General features: G+C 40.5%; 1 protein-coding gene across 4 annotated transcripts in view; it reads right to left on the bottom strand.

The window, feature by feature from the left end:
- Positions 1–10,335: 10,335 nt before the first annotated feature.
- The window catches only part of LOC139629061 (microtubule cross-linking factor 1), a 70,388-nt gene continuing 61,936 nt past the window's right edge, over positions 10,336–18,787 (bottom strand). For 2 of the 4 annotated variants that reach the window (XM_071491414.1, XM_071491415.1), the window contains one exon: positions 10,336–11,654. In XM_071491414.1, coding sequence (XP_071347515.1) covers positions 11,451–11,654 — 204 coding nt within the window. In that variant the 3' untranslated portion in view covers positions 10,336–11,450. Of the gene's footprint in view, positions 11,655–17,407; positions 17,466–18,787 lie in introns of all 4 variants that reach the window. The other 2 variants (XR_011692900.1, XM_071491416.1) reach the window with 2 other exon arrangements.

The raw sequence follows: 18,787 nt of genomic DNA, 5'->3' as shown, positions 1-18,787 counted from the left end.
ATTAAAAGCATCAGTGATCTTGAAAAGGAGAATAAAGACATTACGCTGCAGCATGTTGTCATAAAAGTAGCTCAGAGGGACTGTTTTCTTATCATACCGTTAATGTTGGGCCATGTTGAGTCAGAGTCTGCCTCTCTGTCACATGCATGCAGCGGTGTGTGTGTGTGTGTGTGTGTGTGTGTGTGTGTGTAGGTGAGGAGGACAAGGAGAACGGAGCCCAGAAACACAGCAATGGGCAGTGTTACATCATCACCCCCAGCAGCAGAGGAGTGGTTACCATGACAACATCTTCATTCCCCGACCACCAGCACCCTACCCTCCATCTCCTCCTCCTCCTCCTCCTCCTCCTCCTCCTCCTCCTCCATCTTCCTCTGGTCACAACAGCAGTCTGCAGATGTTTTGTAACCTGAAAAAAATAAATGTTTTAGCTACAAAATGTATTTGTATCAATGTTTCTAACTTCTTTTGTGGTCAGTGCTTGTGAATCAACTGCCTCCTTTTACATCTGAAAAGTTTTTCTAATGAAACAATGTGAGAAGGTAAAATCAATCCTGTCCCATCTGCAACCTGTGCAGACTGAAAATCACTTGGTTTAACATTTATTTCAAAATAGCTGCACCACAGTACTGGGTTGACTTTACCCTGTGCCAATGTGTCGTTTTGATCTAGTGTTTGTAATATTTTATTCTTTATATTACTTTTGGGCTCCTCACACTTAAACTAAAATGTTTTGACCCAGTGGTGGATACAACAAGCTCTAAACTGGCACAAATGCACCGTTAGCTGTGTAGAGCGACAGTGGCAAAGTGAAGTAAGTGAACCCTTTGTATATAAATTAGTCTTAAAAATATGGTCTGAGCTTCATCTAGCTCACAATTATGAAAAAACACAATCTAATAAGACACAATCATTGTATTGTTCTTGTTCATAGTGAAAACACCATTCAAGCATTCACAGCATAGGTTGGAAGTTGTATGTGAAGCCCCCAGTTAATGACATCTACAAAAGCTACCTGGGGTCAGGATTTATTGATCCCGGAGTCCAGTTCACTGAAACCAGATTGGAGTTGGGAGTTAGAGATATTTTCATTCATAAAAACACTCAAACATTTTGAAAGATCTGAGTGGTTTACATGCAAATATAATGTTACTGTAACTATGTATATAGGAGACAGGATCTGAGCATCATTTCAGATTCAGGGCAGATGAAACCTGATATTGATAGAAAACACATTAAATATGTAATGAGATGCATCTTATCAAAAGGGGAACAACACTGTTACCAGACAGCAATTTATTGATTTTTTAGAATCAAATATCAGCTCTCAGATATCAGTCTGACACACAGCAGTTTTGTATTCATAACTGAATTACGGAGATTGAATTTCACAAACTCCGACCTTAAAGCACTGATGGCTGCAAGACGGAGCTGGTCAGTGCTGACAGAGTGGTCTGACAAAGCGACAGTCTGAATTATTAATGAACTGCTCCAGAATTATAAAGACTAATAACACACAAATCATCATGGGGATGCAGAATCATTGGGTTTACTTCATCATTCATTGTTTTAACCCATACCACAGTTTACTAATCCCATCCTGTGGGTTTCTGCCCTCATTCCTGGTTGTTGGAGTCTTGTCAGCTATTGAAAGATTTTGTGGAAATGGATGCTTGATATTCTGTGTGTCATCTTATTTGTGTCTCTTTCAGCTTTGGCCTTGTGTTTGTTGCTGTCATAATACAAGCATTTTTGTGGCAGACTGTCCTTTTTCTTTTTCTGTGGTTGCTGCAGTCTGTTTTGATTTTGTATCTTTTGATGAAATATAATCTGTTTGGAAAAAAAAGTTTTTCTCAAACAGATTATAGATGTTTGAGCAAAACATTTCAGACACCCCACAAAATACAAACCTCCTAAACTTGGCATGTATCATTTCTGTTGAGGTACACTGATTCAAAGTAGCGCGTGTGTTTGTGTGTGTGTGTGTGTGTGTGTGTACGCACTTGTATTATTGACACTGTGGGGACTGTGTTCACACAGTTGCAGTATGGAGTCTTTTGCAATTGCTATTTAGCCATTGTTAGCATTAACAGCTACATCTTCAGGGCCGACTGGATGCTACACTGACTCAGTATCAGAAAGTGCTGGAGCTAGCTGGTTAGCATGCTAACTTCAGGAGAAAAAAAAAGAAGTGATAGAAGCAAAAACAAAAAAGTTACCTCCTCTGCTGGAGACAGCTCTCTGTAAGTAAAATGAAAGTTTGATGCTGAACTCACCTTTTTTCTAGACTAGTAAGTAAACAGCTGTGCTAAACTTACAAATAGCTCCTTTAAGGTTAGGGTAACAGTCAGAATCAGCTTTATTATTATTATTATTATTTGCCAAGTATGTCGGTGTTGGTATACAAGAAATTTGACTCTAATTTCCAATAGATCTCGATGCACTGTACTTAAACACATGTACAGGAAGATACACACAGCTGAGAAAAGAACAAAGCAAATACAGATAAGTAAACACAAACATAAAGATAAAGACAATTTTCTAACATAAAATAGATGTATATATATAATAGATGTGTATAAACAACAAATGGACAACAACACACAATGTCTATAGAGAGGTCAAACTGCAGTTATCAACTGTGAATAGACTGTGCAAGAGTGTATGGGAGTGTGAAGAGTGGTGGGGTAGATATTGTAGGGTAAATGTAACGTAACTTTATGGGTGAAGTATATAAATAAATAAGTCTCCTTAGACTTCTACATGACAACATATAGAAAATAGTGAATACTGCTAAAAATCTTACTATTCCCACATTAATCTAGAAGCAGAGAGTTAATGTGTGTAAATGCCTGTAACTCCTCTCCAGGCTTCCTCAACCCGGAGCCTCAGGAGGATTACGGCCCCAAATCCTCAGTCATTGTTTTTGATGTGGTATCACACCAGACTCAGACAGACAGACAGCGAGCCTCAGATGCCGTGTGTTACCCAGAGGTTTCGCCACTATACATCCCAGCCTGTGTGGAGGCAGAGGCCCGCTGCGAGTGACACAAAGATGTGAGTTCTCTTGTGTGTGTTTGTTTGTGCCAGTGCCACGAAGAAGACTGGGCACGTCCAAAAGAAATTATGCGGACAAAAGAGGAACCAAGGAGGCACCAAATGAATGGCATCTTTTTGTTTTTGCTCTTCAAAAGACAGACAGATGGTGTAACTGAACTTGAAGCCTGTTGGACTTTTTTTTTTTTTTTTAAACTGTATGTTGAAGAGTAGGTTTTGAGATAACCAGGTGGAGGTCAACTACGGGTCAAAAAAAAAAAAAAAAAAAAAAAAAAATGAAGCCAGTGGTTAAAGTGTTTAAGTCTTTATACTGAACAAGTGGCAGAAATCATGGTATATTTATTATACATTTTAATCAGTGGTGGGAAGTAACCAAGTGCATAATTCCTTTGTAGATTCATATTAATAATGTTAAATGTGGTCAACAAATAAATAGTGATTATTATAGGTTAAGATGAAATGATGATTTACATTTTGCTGATAATACTTCTGTACTTTTACTTAAATATAATTCTAAATGCAACACTTTGTATTGCAGTATTTTTAGATTGTTGTTGTGATACATTTACTCAAGTATCTAGAGGATCTGAATACTTCCTGCACCACAATGTATTCTCCATATTTCTCTACATCTGATGTATTTTCTTCAAATGCTATTTTTTGATGGACCTATTGTTTCTGATATTGCTGCCAGCCGGAGCGACGGCCCTGCTGGTTTAGTTCAGAGTTCAAATGGTCGTCACACTCCCTCACACAATGGGACTTTCTGTTTACTGACACAATAGTGTATTTCTTGTGGAGCTAACCCCCCCCCCCCCCAAAAAAAAAAATAAAAATGGACACCCGGCCTCTGCCACTCTGTTTCCCCAGCTTGAACACACTGGTAGCTGCCACCGTTCTGGTCTTCGGACACCGACAGGAGCCTCAGGAGCAGGACGGGCTTTTTTTCTCACATGAATAATGATGTAACAGAAAGTGAAGCGAAATAAAGGGCCTGCAGGCAAAGCTCTCACTCAATATGAATTCTCCTCGGGGCCAAACCTTTTGCCTGAGCTGAGAGAGGGGCTTTTTGTAACGTTGGCATGACAACCTCTCAGCTAATGGCACAGCCGGGCCCATTGTGTCGCTCATTGTCTGTTTGAGGCCTTTGCACACAGCTGCAGGCATGTGCGGTTTGGGGTCCAATTTTTGACAGATTGCACGCCGAACAAGGCAGCGTGGAGCCTCCAAAAGGTTAATTCTGTCAGCAGGACACATGGAGAATGAGTGCACTTCAGAAAAACTGATTAAAATACGTCTTTATCCTTGTCAGACTGTACATGCTGTTACTTAACTGTCTTGACAGCAGGTTTCAACCCGTGAACAAAGACACTTTCATTCACTGTTCAGAGGATGTTCAGGATTTCTTGATATTTTGGTGCAAATTTTCAGTGAGGAAACCTTTGTAAAAAGGTGTTTAAGTTGTAAAGTAATGGTTTATTAGTGATGGTTAATATTATAGAAGAGTAATAAGCCATGACAAAAGGTTAAAGTTGTGAAAAAGTTGTTTGCTGCTGAATTTAAGAGCTACATAAAAAGACAAAACAGGTTTGCATGATAAATTCTGTCTTTCTCTTAAATGGTTTATTATAGATCTGTAAAGTACTGAATCATTAACCATTAATAAACCATTAATTACAGCATATAGAGCCTCTTTAAGGCCTGTCTTATTAGACAGTAGAGCCAATTAAGCATGAAAGTTCATTCTTCAATACATGCAACAAAGGTCCCTGGTGGGAATCGAACCAGGGACACTGTGGTTACGTTATTACCTTTGACCTTCCACTGAGTAAGAGGGAAGTGGTGGATTTTTGTGAAACAATGCCAGTAATTTTAAGTTATCCAAGTGAAAAACAAATTCAACTCTGTCATGTTTAAATGTTTTATACTTTGGCCAGTGTCAGAAACAAATGTTAATTTTGAAAAGTTTAAAAAGGTTATTTCTACGTTTTCTCTGCCGCTAAACGTGGTTTCTAGCTGGGAGCAGGTGGTGGTGGTGATGGTCACTCGACAAGAGCTTCCCCCATTGTTGCTTTTACAAGACGTCGCTATCAGAAAGTGACGAGACAGGCTGGGGCTAGCTGGTTAGCATGCTAACTTCAGCAGAAGAAAGGATGTGATGGAGACAAGAGTTAACACTGGTGATGGTTCTCTCAGTCAGAAAAGGAAGAAGTTTGACGCTGAGCTCGCAGCGTTTCTTCAAGACTGATGAGTAAACAGCTGTGAAATAGAAAAACTTAAAGAAACAGAAAAAAGTTTCATATTTTCATACATTTTGCAGCGATAAAGTCTTAACCCAGTGACCACACCTGAGTGTGTCCCTTCAAAACGGAGTGAGGGGAAACCTTTCTCATCTGCAGCTTCATTTCAGGTCATTTCAAATTATTCAAACTGGTTCATTTCTGCATGAGAATCTTTGGCAAACAAATCCATCTTCACAAACTTCTCTTTGGACACATCTGCAAGTGAAACACATCTGTCTCCCCCTCTGCGGACCTCACTTGGTTTGTGGTTTGATACCCTTTAGATTTCAACCCCTTCCACTGATCCACAGTGTTTAGATCCGACTGTCAGCTGAGTCCTCAAACAGCAGCTGCAACAACAGGCTCGTCTCATCTGGTTAGTCAAACACGCCGAGATTTGGGAACACGAGGGGAAACTGCTCTAAACAGTCTGACAGAGATGCCCAGACAGCCGCTGCTGCATTATTCGTCACAGCTGGGGAGGGAAACGTGGCTCTTTTTATCTTTTTCACTCAGTCACACATCAGAGAAACTATTGAAAAGCAGCTTTATGTAAAGTGGTGGTGCAGAGGGGCGATAAACATCCAAACTCAATTTACTTCAAAAACCCATCTGAACTATTTGCTACCAGTGTTTTGGTCAGAGAACAGATGCGATGCAGGGAAAACACCACAGTTAGAAAGTTTCTACGAATCTGATTCTATTCTACGGGACTTGGTTTTTAGACGACTGGTTGGTTCCCGTTAAAGACACAACAATCACTTCAGACCAGCAGATATTTGTCAGCAACTGTCCTGACAAACATCCAGTATCCCATCTGATGCCTCTGTCTGATTCATTTCTCTTATCAGTTAATTGAATCTGTTACAAGTGACTTTGAAAAGTGACGTGCAATTTCAGAGATGGGATGAACTGTGAGGTGATGTCAGACGTAAATCACAAGCATAATCCTATTTTTATGTCACGGTGCAATATTGAATTGGAGCCTGGTGCATTTTCAATTCAGGAGGAGCTTTATATATATTATGAAAAAGGAGGTGATGACATCAAACTGAAAATCTTCTTAGGAGTTCAACAAAGAGGGTCATGGGATGTCAGCACTTTATCCTTCATATAATCAGGATGATTCTTTAGATCCAGTATTTCTTTTGAAATGGATATTGTGGCATAAAAATGTTAGAATTGGTGGAACAGCAAGATGGGTGCTCCGAAAGAAGAACATGAAGGAAGCTATTTGTCACATTTTCAGAGGAGGACATGCTGACATTGGTACTTGCTGTTGTGGATAAAGCTCAACATGCCACTTAACTAAAGTTGACACAAGCAACTTGAGAAAAACTCTTCACTAATTTGACGACACCCGAGTCACATAAAGATACGTGCAGCGAATACAGGAAGCACACACACATGCTGAAATCCTGCAGAGATGTACAAAGCAAACTGAACTAGGTTACAACCATAAGGAAGTTTCTAGTAAACACTGATGATCATGGTAGATTTTGTGTGCATTTTCTGGGTCTGGTTTCATAGAGACAGACTTTGATTATATCTTAGCTCTAACTAATAGTCAGGCTTCAGGTGGTTTTCTGAGTGTAGCTGTTGCACAAAGCTGTCTAGTATTCATCTATCTTAAATAGGAATATAAATTCTGGGTAAAAAAAAAAAAAAAAAAGAAACCAACATGACCAAACAAATTGCATCAAACCACTCAGCTCCTTCACTCCGGCAGAAAATATTTGCCCTTAAGGACACATTTCACATTTTCAAGGCAATTTTACCATGAAAACTCAGTCGAGAGTGTAACTCTCTTCTCATTACTCACTCTACAACTTTGTCAACAGACCATTGATGTATGAGCAAAGGTTTGCTTGTCTTTGTGCCACTGGTCACAAGAGCTTACTGACTGTTTCCACTGAAACAGTCAATTTATTTTTGCCAAACTTGCAGTAAAAGAACTTGACACTTTGGAGCCATTGCCACAAGTCTGAACCACTTCTGTGTCAACAGCTGTTGCAGTGAGATGGAGATCATAAAATCCTTTTTTCACAAGCAGAATCAGGAGACTTGGAGCTTTCAATGTATAATTTGTCAAGGTTGTGTGAAGAGTTAGTGCCGTACAAACCAAAACACACCTAAAGTGGTGCTGCCAAGGCCAGAGCTCCCCACAGGTGCGAAGGCATATTTTAAAAGGTTAAGACTGATCTCAAACCAGTCTGCAATTTATTGTGGAACCTGTGAAGACACAGTGTGTTGAGCTCTGTCTACCTCCAAACATTTGACACTTGTAGTTCCAGAGACATGAATCTTTTCCAGGGAAACTCCTGAGCTTCTCATCAGACTACAGTCGCTCAGTTAAACTTTATTAGGGTCGGCTCAATAAAACGAGATACAGAGTAAAACAAGTAACGAGCCGAACAGGTAGAGCACGAGCGAGATTCAGGAAAAACTGGAGCGACGAGTTGGAGTGTGCTGACCACACTGACTGAACAGACTCTCTGGCTCAGCGTTGGGGCTAAAGGGCAGCTTTATACACCTGAGCTGATGAGGGGACTGGAAGCAGGTGTGCATCACTGGGGACCAGGTGATGATGAACGTCACAAGAAAATCTCAAGTAATTGGCTGTGAAGTTATAGGTCCGGCCCTGAGTCAACCCTAAAACCCTGTGATTTAATCACAGATCACAGGGAAATAAAAACAGTGTCAGTGTTACTATAGTGTTTATATCTGCACTGACTCAAAGAATAAAGCGGTCAGGAAAGTGAAGAGGTGATTCAGTGAACACTTTTTATGTCATAATTTGTATTCTTTGATTTCAGGGAGGATATTACTATTAAATTTAAATTAAATTTAAATTAAACAATTAAAGGCTAATTTTGGTGATGCTCTTCACTTTTCTTACTGTTAAGAATTTCCATAAAAATACCAAACCCGAAAATAAACGTGTCTTACTGCTGTGTACAGAATATAGCCAAAGCCTGATATACAGACACACACACACACTGTAGTTTATTTGGTGTTAATCCCACCTACGTCCTGCTGCCGTGGTCACTAAACACGGCCCAAATGTGTGTTGATCCACCGCTCGAAATAGTCCCGAACAGGTGAGCTATTTCCTCCTGTAAGAGTAATGTTGGCTTAAAATCCTGCACCAAAAATGACCAAAGGTTTTAGTTCAAAAACAGCAGCAGGGGTTTGTTTGTGATGAGGTGGGTATTCAGCCTGAGTGGCTCAAACTTTACCTTCGTCCTTCTCCGTCTTTGCTTCAGGACGTCTACTGTACTTGGGTGTGACTTCTATTTCACAGCGTTCTTGCTGCAGACATTAAAGCAGAGTCCGGTGTATAGAGAGTGTGTGTTGTATATGTGTGTGTGTGTGTGTGTGTGTGTGTGTGTTTTCAGGGCTGGTGTAAATTATTCAGCAGTGGTGGGTCGGATGGAAGTAAAAGCAGAGCATCTTCCTCTTCCCTCCGCTGACCCACTCTGTGCCATCAGCAGCTCCCAGCGTGCAGTCGGGCCGCATTAATGATTCATCGTCAGGACTGTGAAAGGTATACGAGGCCTCAGCTCTCTGCCTCTGCCTCTTTATTGCTCCCTCCGTCCCTCTCTCCCTCCATCAGTCGTTCTCCCTCAGAGCCACTAAAGGCGTGGAGTTCTGCAGTACAAGTCAACAGTTTACAGATTTAATTCTTCGAAAGTATTTTTTCTGTAAAGAGGAAAAGCTGAAAATGAGTCTAATAACCAGGAGAAAGATTGGGGCGTTTGTCTCTATTAGGTGGCAGCAGCATCACTCTTAAGAGGATCCTGCACCATAAGCATTTTTTATACACTTTTTTTTTAAAGGGCCAGTTCACCTAAATTTAAAAAAGACATTTTTCCTTTAAGTGTAATTGTCTCTTGCCAAGTAGATTGTGCAGGTTGATTAAAACCTAAATCCTTTCTGGTTTCTTGGCTGTTTTTCTCATGTAATTGTAAAGTCAAGTCTTAGAGGAACATAAATATAGGCCATGATTCCGGGGCTCCCATCTGAAGTTAGGTTCAGGCAACAAAAGTGCTTAGATTAGGTAAAGATTGTGGTTTTGGTTAAATGCAAATAAACATATTTCATTTCATGTTTCATCAATGTGATTTTTTTCTGTGTTAAAACAGACCTCAATCTCCCCCAAGTGCTGTGAGAAACAGCCGTAAAATGTTTAATAATGCTGTGGTCACAACGAGCGGATGTCGTGCTGCAGGATCAGATATTCTGGCGGAAAAAAAAATCTGTTGCCTCTGAACATTTTACTGATACGTGTAGTGTCAACATATTTATGACTTGCCAATAATGTAAATTAACAACACACTGTAGACTCCTTACTTTAAAAGAAAATTTAATCCAGTCACAGTTATGTTTCCTACAAAAGATATTTGCTGTTACAAATAGTTGTACAGTTAATGTAATTTCTAAGAGACAGGTTTGTTTTCTATCATTGTGAATTGAACATTTTGGGGGTTTGGTTAGAAAAAAAAAAGTAATTGAAGGACAGCAACTTATAAAGGACATTTTTATCTATTTTCTGATATTTCTATACTAAACAATGAATTGATAACTTGAAAACCATGAGTTGCATTCATTATCTGCACGCTCAGGCACAACTAGAAATGAGTGTGTGTTTTTTTTAGACCTTTAAATAAACTAGTTCAGGGTTTTACTACCGATCTTCCTCTTGCGTGACAAGCCGGGAAACACGAGTAAGGTGGCACATGTATGACCATGATGCAAGAGGATTTGACTTCTGGGAGGACACAATCTTCTTATTCACATTCACTGTGTGTGTTTGTGTGTCTGTGCCCCCTGACCCACTGTAATCCTGTGGTCCGCACTGTAATCCACACACACACACGGTCAGCATCCGTCCCTGCCAAGAACACAAACTCAGGTCTAATGAAAGAGCGTGTAATCTATCATGAGCTGTATCTGAACTTTATCATGGAGATAAATATAAAACACGACCACACAGAGGTCTTGTAAATACACATTCATGTTTATTACCATTTATTATTTACATAAGACTATAGATCGTTAGACTTTTTGACATAGACTTTTTGTTTAAAACATTCATATTTTTTCCACAATCCCTTTTTCTTGTCAAAAGAAAAAGTTATTCATATCCAATAGTAACAACTATACAAAGACAGTCTGGTAGGTACAATAATTTACTTAAAAACTGTTTTTATTTTTCGTCATTGCAAATCATGTGACAACAAAAACGACAGCTCGAGATTTCCCGTCACAACATTTTTTCTTATTCCCCCACGGTGGAGCTGAGTGATCACAAAATGACTAGAGCTCATATGTACATGCTAGTGTTCAAAAGGCATGCAAATATTTGACTGATATTTGTACAACTGCCTTCCAAATATGCATAAGGTTAAAGTTTGTTGTCACCCATCGTCTACGTGTTTACAGAGTCAAACATTCATCCCAACGTAAAAATAAATACGGACATTTAGCATCAGAAATGACATCATGTGTCTCCGCTTCAGACCCGATGAAGCAGAAGTTGTTTTTTGTTTGTTTGTGTGTTTGTTTGCTTGTTTGTGTTGTCTTTCCCCCTCTCCTTGAAACAAAACAGACAAGTCAAGCTTCAGAGCTTCAAAAAAAAAAAGAAAAGAACATATGCTCTTTTTAAAAAATTGTTTTTGCATGAATTGATGCAGGACGACGTAAACGACATAGAAAAGAAAAGTATAAACAGATGAGAAAAAAATGGTGTAAACTTCATACAAATGCAACAGCAGAACTACAGTTACTAAAGGTACTAAAATATATATATATATGTATTAAATACATATATACACACATGTGGGGTGATGATTAACTCAAGTGTGTGCAGGCACCTCTTATGGAAATGTAGTTTTTTTTATGTCTTTTTTGATGATGATTACAGTACATTCCAGGTTCTTCTAAAAAGAAGTTCTGGTTCCCCGATGATCAGCTGGTGCTACTGGGTGGATCCCACCCCCCCCCTCCGTCAGGCTCCGTTTATAGGGAGTCTCTAGATTTGGGGGGGGTTTCTGAGGTACTGGGTCTTTTTAGGCTGAGGTGGAAGAGGGCGAGAGGAGGTAGAGGACGGACTCATGCCGGCTCCTCGCCCTCCAGGATGGTCTTCCGTTGTCCCGGCGGCGGAAAGGTGAACCTCCTCTTCGAGCCCTCGCTCCACTTGGGGGAGGAGGAGGGAGAGCGGGCGGCCCAGCGCGAGGGGGGTCTGCGGTTGGCCGGGCGGGCCGGTCTCAGGAAGCAGGAGTCCAGGGGCGGAGCCACCGGAGAGCGAGGCAGGTCCTGCCAATGACAAGGAGCTGTCAGAGAGAGAGAGGGGAGAGCGGCGAGGCGCCTGCAGCTGATCGACGCCCAGGGAAACGTGAATGAAACAGCAAGAAAAGAGACAACAGGGGCCAAATGTATAAAATGAGGTGCACAAACAAAAATGAATGAATGAATGTTTCACTGTGGACATAGAAAATTATCTTTCACAAAATGTGTTTTTAGGTGTGATCGCAGGTGAACGCAGACCTGAAGTGATGAAAAACGTAAAATCTGATGATAATGATCAAGAGGGAATCTGAGGGTAATTTTAATTTGAAACTTCTCTTCACCAATGTGGTAAATCTTTGAAATCTCGATGTTACCGACACATCAGACTCACTGCTGCTGACTTAAACTCAGTGGTGGGAACAAAGAAGAGAGTTGCTGCTGCAGCTACATCTGGTTGAAAAGGTCATAGTTACATATAACTGTTGCTTTGACTGAATTTCACTGACTATATTTAAAGTTGTCATTAGACCCCATGCATGTTTGGAAAATGGCTGAAACGATGTTGAAACAACAGTGAAATGGAAACTAGATGTCTTCAGCTCAGATCGATGGTAATTTATGAGGCTGCATTTAGTGGTGGTGTTGTATCGCCATGAACGATTTTGAAAAGTGTCCCTAATCACTACATTATCAATTGGCTGCATTAGCTGAATTACAGTATCAACTAAAGCAGGTCCTGTGTTGTGGAGCGGGGCTGTGCCACAGTCTAGTTTCATTACTTCAGTTTAAACAGACATGACGCTGACATCTATGAGCAGGGAAACAGGAGTGGTGCTCTGCTGACACGAAACAAAAAGAACAAATAAATCAACTGAAAACTGAAGCAAAATCAACAAATGAAACTCGACACCTTGAACGACACGTTGCTGAAACTTTACCCACACACACACACAAGAGCCTTGACTTTAATAAACTTTTTTTTCACAGCAGGAAAAAGTGACTGACAACATTAAAAAACAGCTGTTTCTGTTTCTTCAGTTCCAGGGTCGTGGTGTCATGGCTGACTGAGACACTTGATGGAGCCATCGTTTTGAAATGATTATTTTTTTCCCTCCCTGTGACAAGTACAGGTGCCTGCTGTGAAAAAAAGATGTACAGTCTGTCTTCTGCTGCAGACCAGCTTCATCTTTCCCTTCACAATCACTGCATCACGCGGAGGACCTGCTCACTCACACCTGTTTTCACGACCGCTGATTGAGACAACCTGCACTGACACCACGAGCTGCGCAACAGGAGAAAAAACAATTCAACAGATCACAACTGCGTGAAACACAACTAAGACTACACAACTTATACAAACCTCTACTCTGTTATTTGCATAACTTAACTATTAAATTACCAGACGACCTGGCAGAAACACCACGTACACGTCCAACTGACATAATCATAATGTCCAGTTTCCAACTTGAAAATAGCATCGACGTCAAAGTTGAAGTCATAATTACAACTTTTTTTTTTTTCTAAAAAAAAGTCTCTGTCGTTTTATAATCCTTCACGAGCTCTTAGATCTTCTACTGCCAGGCTTTTAAATACACACAATATTACACACAAGGAAATAGGCACTGCCATCCACCCCACGTGACTCTACAGGATTCATGAAATGCGAAGGAAGCAGCATTTTCACAGCAGAATTCAGTCGAGCACAACACTGCCACAAACTACAGCCTCACAAATGACCAAACAGCTGAATCGACACTTTTCCGTCAGCTTGCTCACAGCAACTACAGGTGTAAAGACACAGTAACTGTCTGTGGAAACATGGATGCATCCACATGCTGTTATGTTTTATGCACGTGAGCACAATTTCATGATGACTGGGATGTTTAACACAGAACAATGCAAACGAAGGGGTTTATAAATCCGGTTCAGTGCTGCGTGTGCATATTTCCACTGTGGTACGTGCACAGATTCAACCACAGAGAGCTTTACGCATTCGTCCCCTGGATGAACAAGAGAAAGTGTGGAAAAGAGGGCGAGAAGAAGAGAGGAAAGTGTCTGTGGGTGAGTTTTTTTTTTTGTGTTCCCCACTCAGAATGATGTCAGAGTGTGACTGGGTGAGCGATCACGCCGGGACATCACACCACTGGCCTGATTTATAAATAGTTCATCTCCAGGCGTTAGATTTCAGCTGAAGGATGGGGGACACTGAGCCCACAAAGCAACAATCTAGTTCTGCTAAAAATACACAGCAGTCAGGCTGCGGTGGCATGAGAGGACGAGACGGAGGAAAAATAAGTCAGATGGACAGACAGATGGATCCACCAGTGACTGGTGTGCTACACAATCTGCAGGAAGTCCTCATGAACTGGCAGGAAAACAAGTCAAAGAGATGAATGGGAGGCGCCTGCGTCTAACAGACGTCTCCGTCAATAAATCATAGTGTGCACACCGGAAATACAGTCGTCGTTTAATGGGTGGCTTGTGGGTTAATACAAGATTTCCCATGTGATGCTAGTACATCATGTCACACAACACCACAGATCATGCACCAGTAATGTGTACAGGAAGTCAGTGTGCAGCAGAGTGGCTACTGAAAACAGCAACATGAACAAATTCACATCGACCCTGACTTCTCCGTGGAGGCTTTGGCCTTAAAAGAAAAATCCACCTTAAAACACTTTGACTCTGCAAGTGTTGAGACGTTGGACTCTGACGGTCATGAATATTCTGACTTTGTAAAATATTGGGCTAAATCATTGTTGAGTATCAGGTTTCAGCGAGCATTTCTCTCTAAGATGAACTCTTCACCTCCACAAAATCATCCTTTGTGATCACAGCAACGTTACATGATTACTTTGTTTGCATTTCCACCCACACGCTCCTCTTTGCCTCTTTCTACGCTTTTGAGAAAAGTAAGAAGGTACGGTGGCCCTGAGAGGTCAACGCACTGCAACTTAAGTAAACATGCAAACAGACAAAACACAAGAAAATTCTGAAAACTTCATCAATTTAATCAACACATGTGCTGCAAATTCTCACAATACAACCAAATACAGAAACGAGCTGCAAGTAGCACTGACGACGACAGAATTGTTTCTATTGGACACAAAAAATTGACCAACCTGACTGGGACGCACTTATTGTTCAGTTCTTTTAACTTCAAAAGTACCAAAGCAGTGAACAACAAGTCGACCCAGGCGGGTTCATCACTTTTTTGTGTCCCCTGGAAACACCTCTGTTGTCGTCAGTGCTACTTGCAGCTCGTTTCTGTATTTGGTTGCGTTGTGAGTACTTGCAGCACATCTGTTGTCAAATTGATGAATGAAATTTGTGTTTTGTCTATTTGCATGTTTTCTTAAGTTGTAGTGTGTTGAGCTCCCACGGACACTGTGCGATGTTTTAACCCCATGTTTAGACTAAGAGTCTCTCATCTGGCCTCAGTCTGTCAACTTTGATCCTGTTTAACTCACCTCAGACTTATGAGAAATGGTGTTCAAGGCCAATATAAACAAGAATATTCAATAAATAACAACACTATATATTTTTCGATTTAAATTTCCCATCATGTCTCCAGAAATAGAGCAAACAGGAATTTGCATAACTGTAACCAGGAGTTCTGATATTTCTGTAATCCATGACTACAGGCAAAAAATTCAGGCAGATTTTCTCATATTTTGTCAAAGGCATTCTGGGAAATATCAGAATTGGTGAGTGGGTCCACCAGAAAACTAATTTCCAGCACTTTATCCCAAAATAGCTCCTGGAGTGTATTCCATGGTGAGGATTTAACTGCATAAAAGTGTATCCCAAGGTGGATTTTTCCTCTAAGCATGCAAAGTGAACCAGAATTCAGTTAATCTCCACCAGAAATTACAGATATAACCGAGAAATGAGAGTGCACAGGAAGTGATGAGTGTTAGCAGTCGTCTTCATCAGTTAATCTCTGGTTAGTGTGAGAGGAAATGGTGAGGGGGGAACTGTAAGAAGAGGAAAGAAAACACCGTATGGATAAATAAGTGAAAAACAAAGAAGTAAAACATCACAAGAAAACATAATCACAGCCCATCCAGTCGCACACATGTTGACAAACAGAGGAGGACCTGGTAGAAACACAGCGTTAGAATAATCCAGAAAAGGCTGAAAGCAGCCCAAAAAGACAACCGTCAACCTGTGCTGAGGAATGTGTGAAAACATCCAAAACAGTTGTCTTTTTTATGAGTTTGCTTTTAAAGGACCATACCAGTGGTTTCATTGGATCCAATTAATGACAAATTGTACACAGATTGTATACGTACAGTACAACCAGTGACCAGTTTTAATGTTGTGGCTGATTTGTCAAAGTAATGGTGCCATCACAACTTCACACATTAATCCGACGCAGAGAGCAAGAGTTGTACTGAAAGGTCGTTTTTGTAATTTTAAGTGCTCATTGGAAAACGCCACATTAAAATAAAGTATATATGATAACTAGAAACTTCAAATTCACAGTATTTTGTCACAATATTAAAGGTTTGTTTTTAAGAAGGAGCGTTGGTCAGTGTTAGCAGCCTACGTTAGCATCAGCTCACCTGCTAGCTGATGTTTTTGGATCAACTTTTTAACCACGGTAATTCAGTTAGCCTGAGTATTAGCTCCCCTCAGGTAAACTAACAACAAGCAGCCTGAGCTAACATTTGACACTAAGCCGAAATTCACATTTGTCCAAATATTCTTTGTAAAATTGCGCGCAGCATGTCAACATCAGCTCACTAGGATATATTTAATGGGTTTTATCGTTACAAACAAACGGGAGCTGAGGAAGTTACAGAAACAAAAAAATTAGGAGAAATATCTCAAAAGTTTTTATGCTTTTTACGCTTTTTTGCGTTTGGGTTGGTGTATCCATAAAAGTGCAGAGGAAACAGCGAATAAATTGTGACGTACATGAAGCCTCCGACTGAAATTATAATGTTCCTTTAATGTAAATTATTACACAAAAAACATTAATATTTCTGTTTTCCATGTTATTTTTGGTTGTTAGAGGTTTGACTGGCTTTCTTTTAATGACGACATGTTTCACTCTCTTTTCTCCTGCAATGATTTAATGCACCTGACTGGAGAACCGCTGCCACTGACTCTCTCGGTCTTACATATTCATATAACAATAGTAGATGGAAACATATTCATTTGCATTTTCTTTTGCCAATTTCTCTGGGAATTCAGTTCAAACTGGCACTAAATTTGAATGTAAACTTGACTATAGCTAATGAAGCTGTGCTGTCGTCAACACAAAGAGATATCCAGACGGCTGCTGCACTCAGCTGCGATGGTGCTCACTGATACCAATACAGCTTAATAACTGTTCACTGTAATTTGCCTGTAATCTCATGCAAATCTGTAGAGGTTGATTTTCATACCATACTGGTGGAAATTTGATTTAAATCAAATAATCTAAAAATGTATGGTATGGTTTTGGAAAACAGTCGACGTGATTTATGGTTAATGGACTAAAACATGCAAAAATACCAGTATGGTCCTTTAAAAAAACAGATGGTCTACATATATCAAATAAACTGAGCATGCGTACATTAACACAACGAAACAGATGCATGACCATCCACAACTTCTGACACGACCCCGACGGCTTCACACACTGTCACTCTGCTGCCCTGTGAAGCATGCATTAATGAACAGGGTGAGGAGGGCGAGGTCTGCAGGGCGTGAGGTGAGAGGTCCATGTGGTTGGTGAACCCACCGCCAAAGGTCGTAGAGGAAGAGGAGGAGGAAGAGGAGGAACTTACATCACGGAGACAAGCAGAATTAGAGTCCCCAAGGAGTTGTTAGTATGACAGTGTGGTTCTGGATCAGAGCACAGCGGACAGGTAGGAGGAGGAGGGAGAGGAAAAGCCCAGAGGGGAAGAGAGAGGGGGGGGAGGGAAGATAGAGCGGGAAATGTTAATCGGTAAAATCAGGCAAAGAGGAAGAGGAGATACACGATAAGTCTGGCATGTCAAAGGCAGAGAGGCTGACCAGGAGAAGTGAGGCGGCTGATTTCAGCCTGCAGACCACACAGGGAGCAGTAAGCACACACCCCTTCACTTTAGCCCTGGAAAAAACAGCCTGGTGCAGATAGACACAGTCCGGCCAGGCAGTTTCACAGATCACAGCCAAAAATACACCAAAATAGGGTTGGGCAATATGACAATATACACTTTGTTCATTTCTGCTGAGGCAGCTCTGTGATGTTTCTGGTTATTTACTGTGCAATGCTGCAATTCAACGTGCAGGAGGATGTTTTACATTTCATTTACTTGAATAAGATGAAGTACATTGATTTAAGAGGTATTTCATTATTTCATTAGTCATGCCACATGAAGCTGAATCAGCAGCCGGTTAGCTTAGCTTAGCTTAGCATAAGAATTGGGGGCGGCAAAAATGTCAATTATTCTGAGGTTCTACAGTTGTTTCTCAAATGTTGGGGCTTGTATATGATTGGAAATTGAATAGCTCTGTTTGAGATCGACAAAAGGTGAGAAAAAAAAAAAATTTTAAAGGTGTCACTGGGAGCTCCAGGGAATCATGATGAATCACAATTTTCATACGTTTAAAGCTACATGATTAAAAGATTAACCCCAGATTTACAACTGTGAAAAAAAAATCTAAACTGATGCAACAGAACCAGAGATGTCACATTTTTGCCCGCGCTACAACTCAACCACCGACAGTTCGGTCTGAGATTCGGGTGTGTTATGCATTAGCCGATGTGGCGGCTAATGTAGCTTTGAGCAGCTAGCTTTCAGCAGAGATGAGGAGTTCCCTCTGGAGCTGGAGCTTTGTACAAGTCTTTCACGTATGCAATAGAACGTCTCAAGACCTGAAAATACACTCTGATGTTTAAACGTAATCGTAAATAATTGCTTGTTGCAGGCCTAATTCAGGAGACATTCGCATCTGATCATTTACCTATAAATGGTTTCTGTATCATTTACTGTATCAAAATACATACTGACATTGTAATATTAAATTACATAGACCATCATACATGGTCTAAGTCATATGGCCCATCCCTAAACCAAATGAATTTTTAAAATGGTTTTGTTGGGGATCTTGGGTTTTCTGTGTGTGTCCATCCACTGAAAGCACACACAAAGCAACAGTAAAATATCATCCAAATCCAGAAC

Source organism: Trachinotus anak, unplaced genomic scaffold (assembly GCF_046630095.1).
Source record: "Trachinotus anak isolate AG129_WGS33_773 ecotype Australia unplaced genomic scaffold, CSIRO_AGI_Tana_v1 ptg000012l, whole genome shotgun sequence".
Lineage (NCBI taxonomy): Eukaryota > Metazoa > Chordata > Actinopteri > Carangiformes > Carangidae > Trachinotus > Trachinotus anak.
The sequence above is the reverse complement of the archived record's forward strand: the minus strand, read 5'-3'. Positions and strand labels throughout refer to the sequence as shown.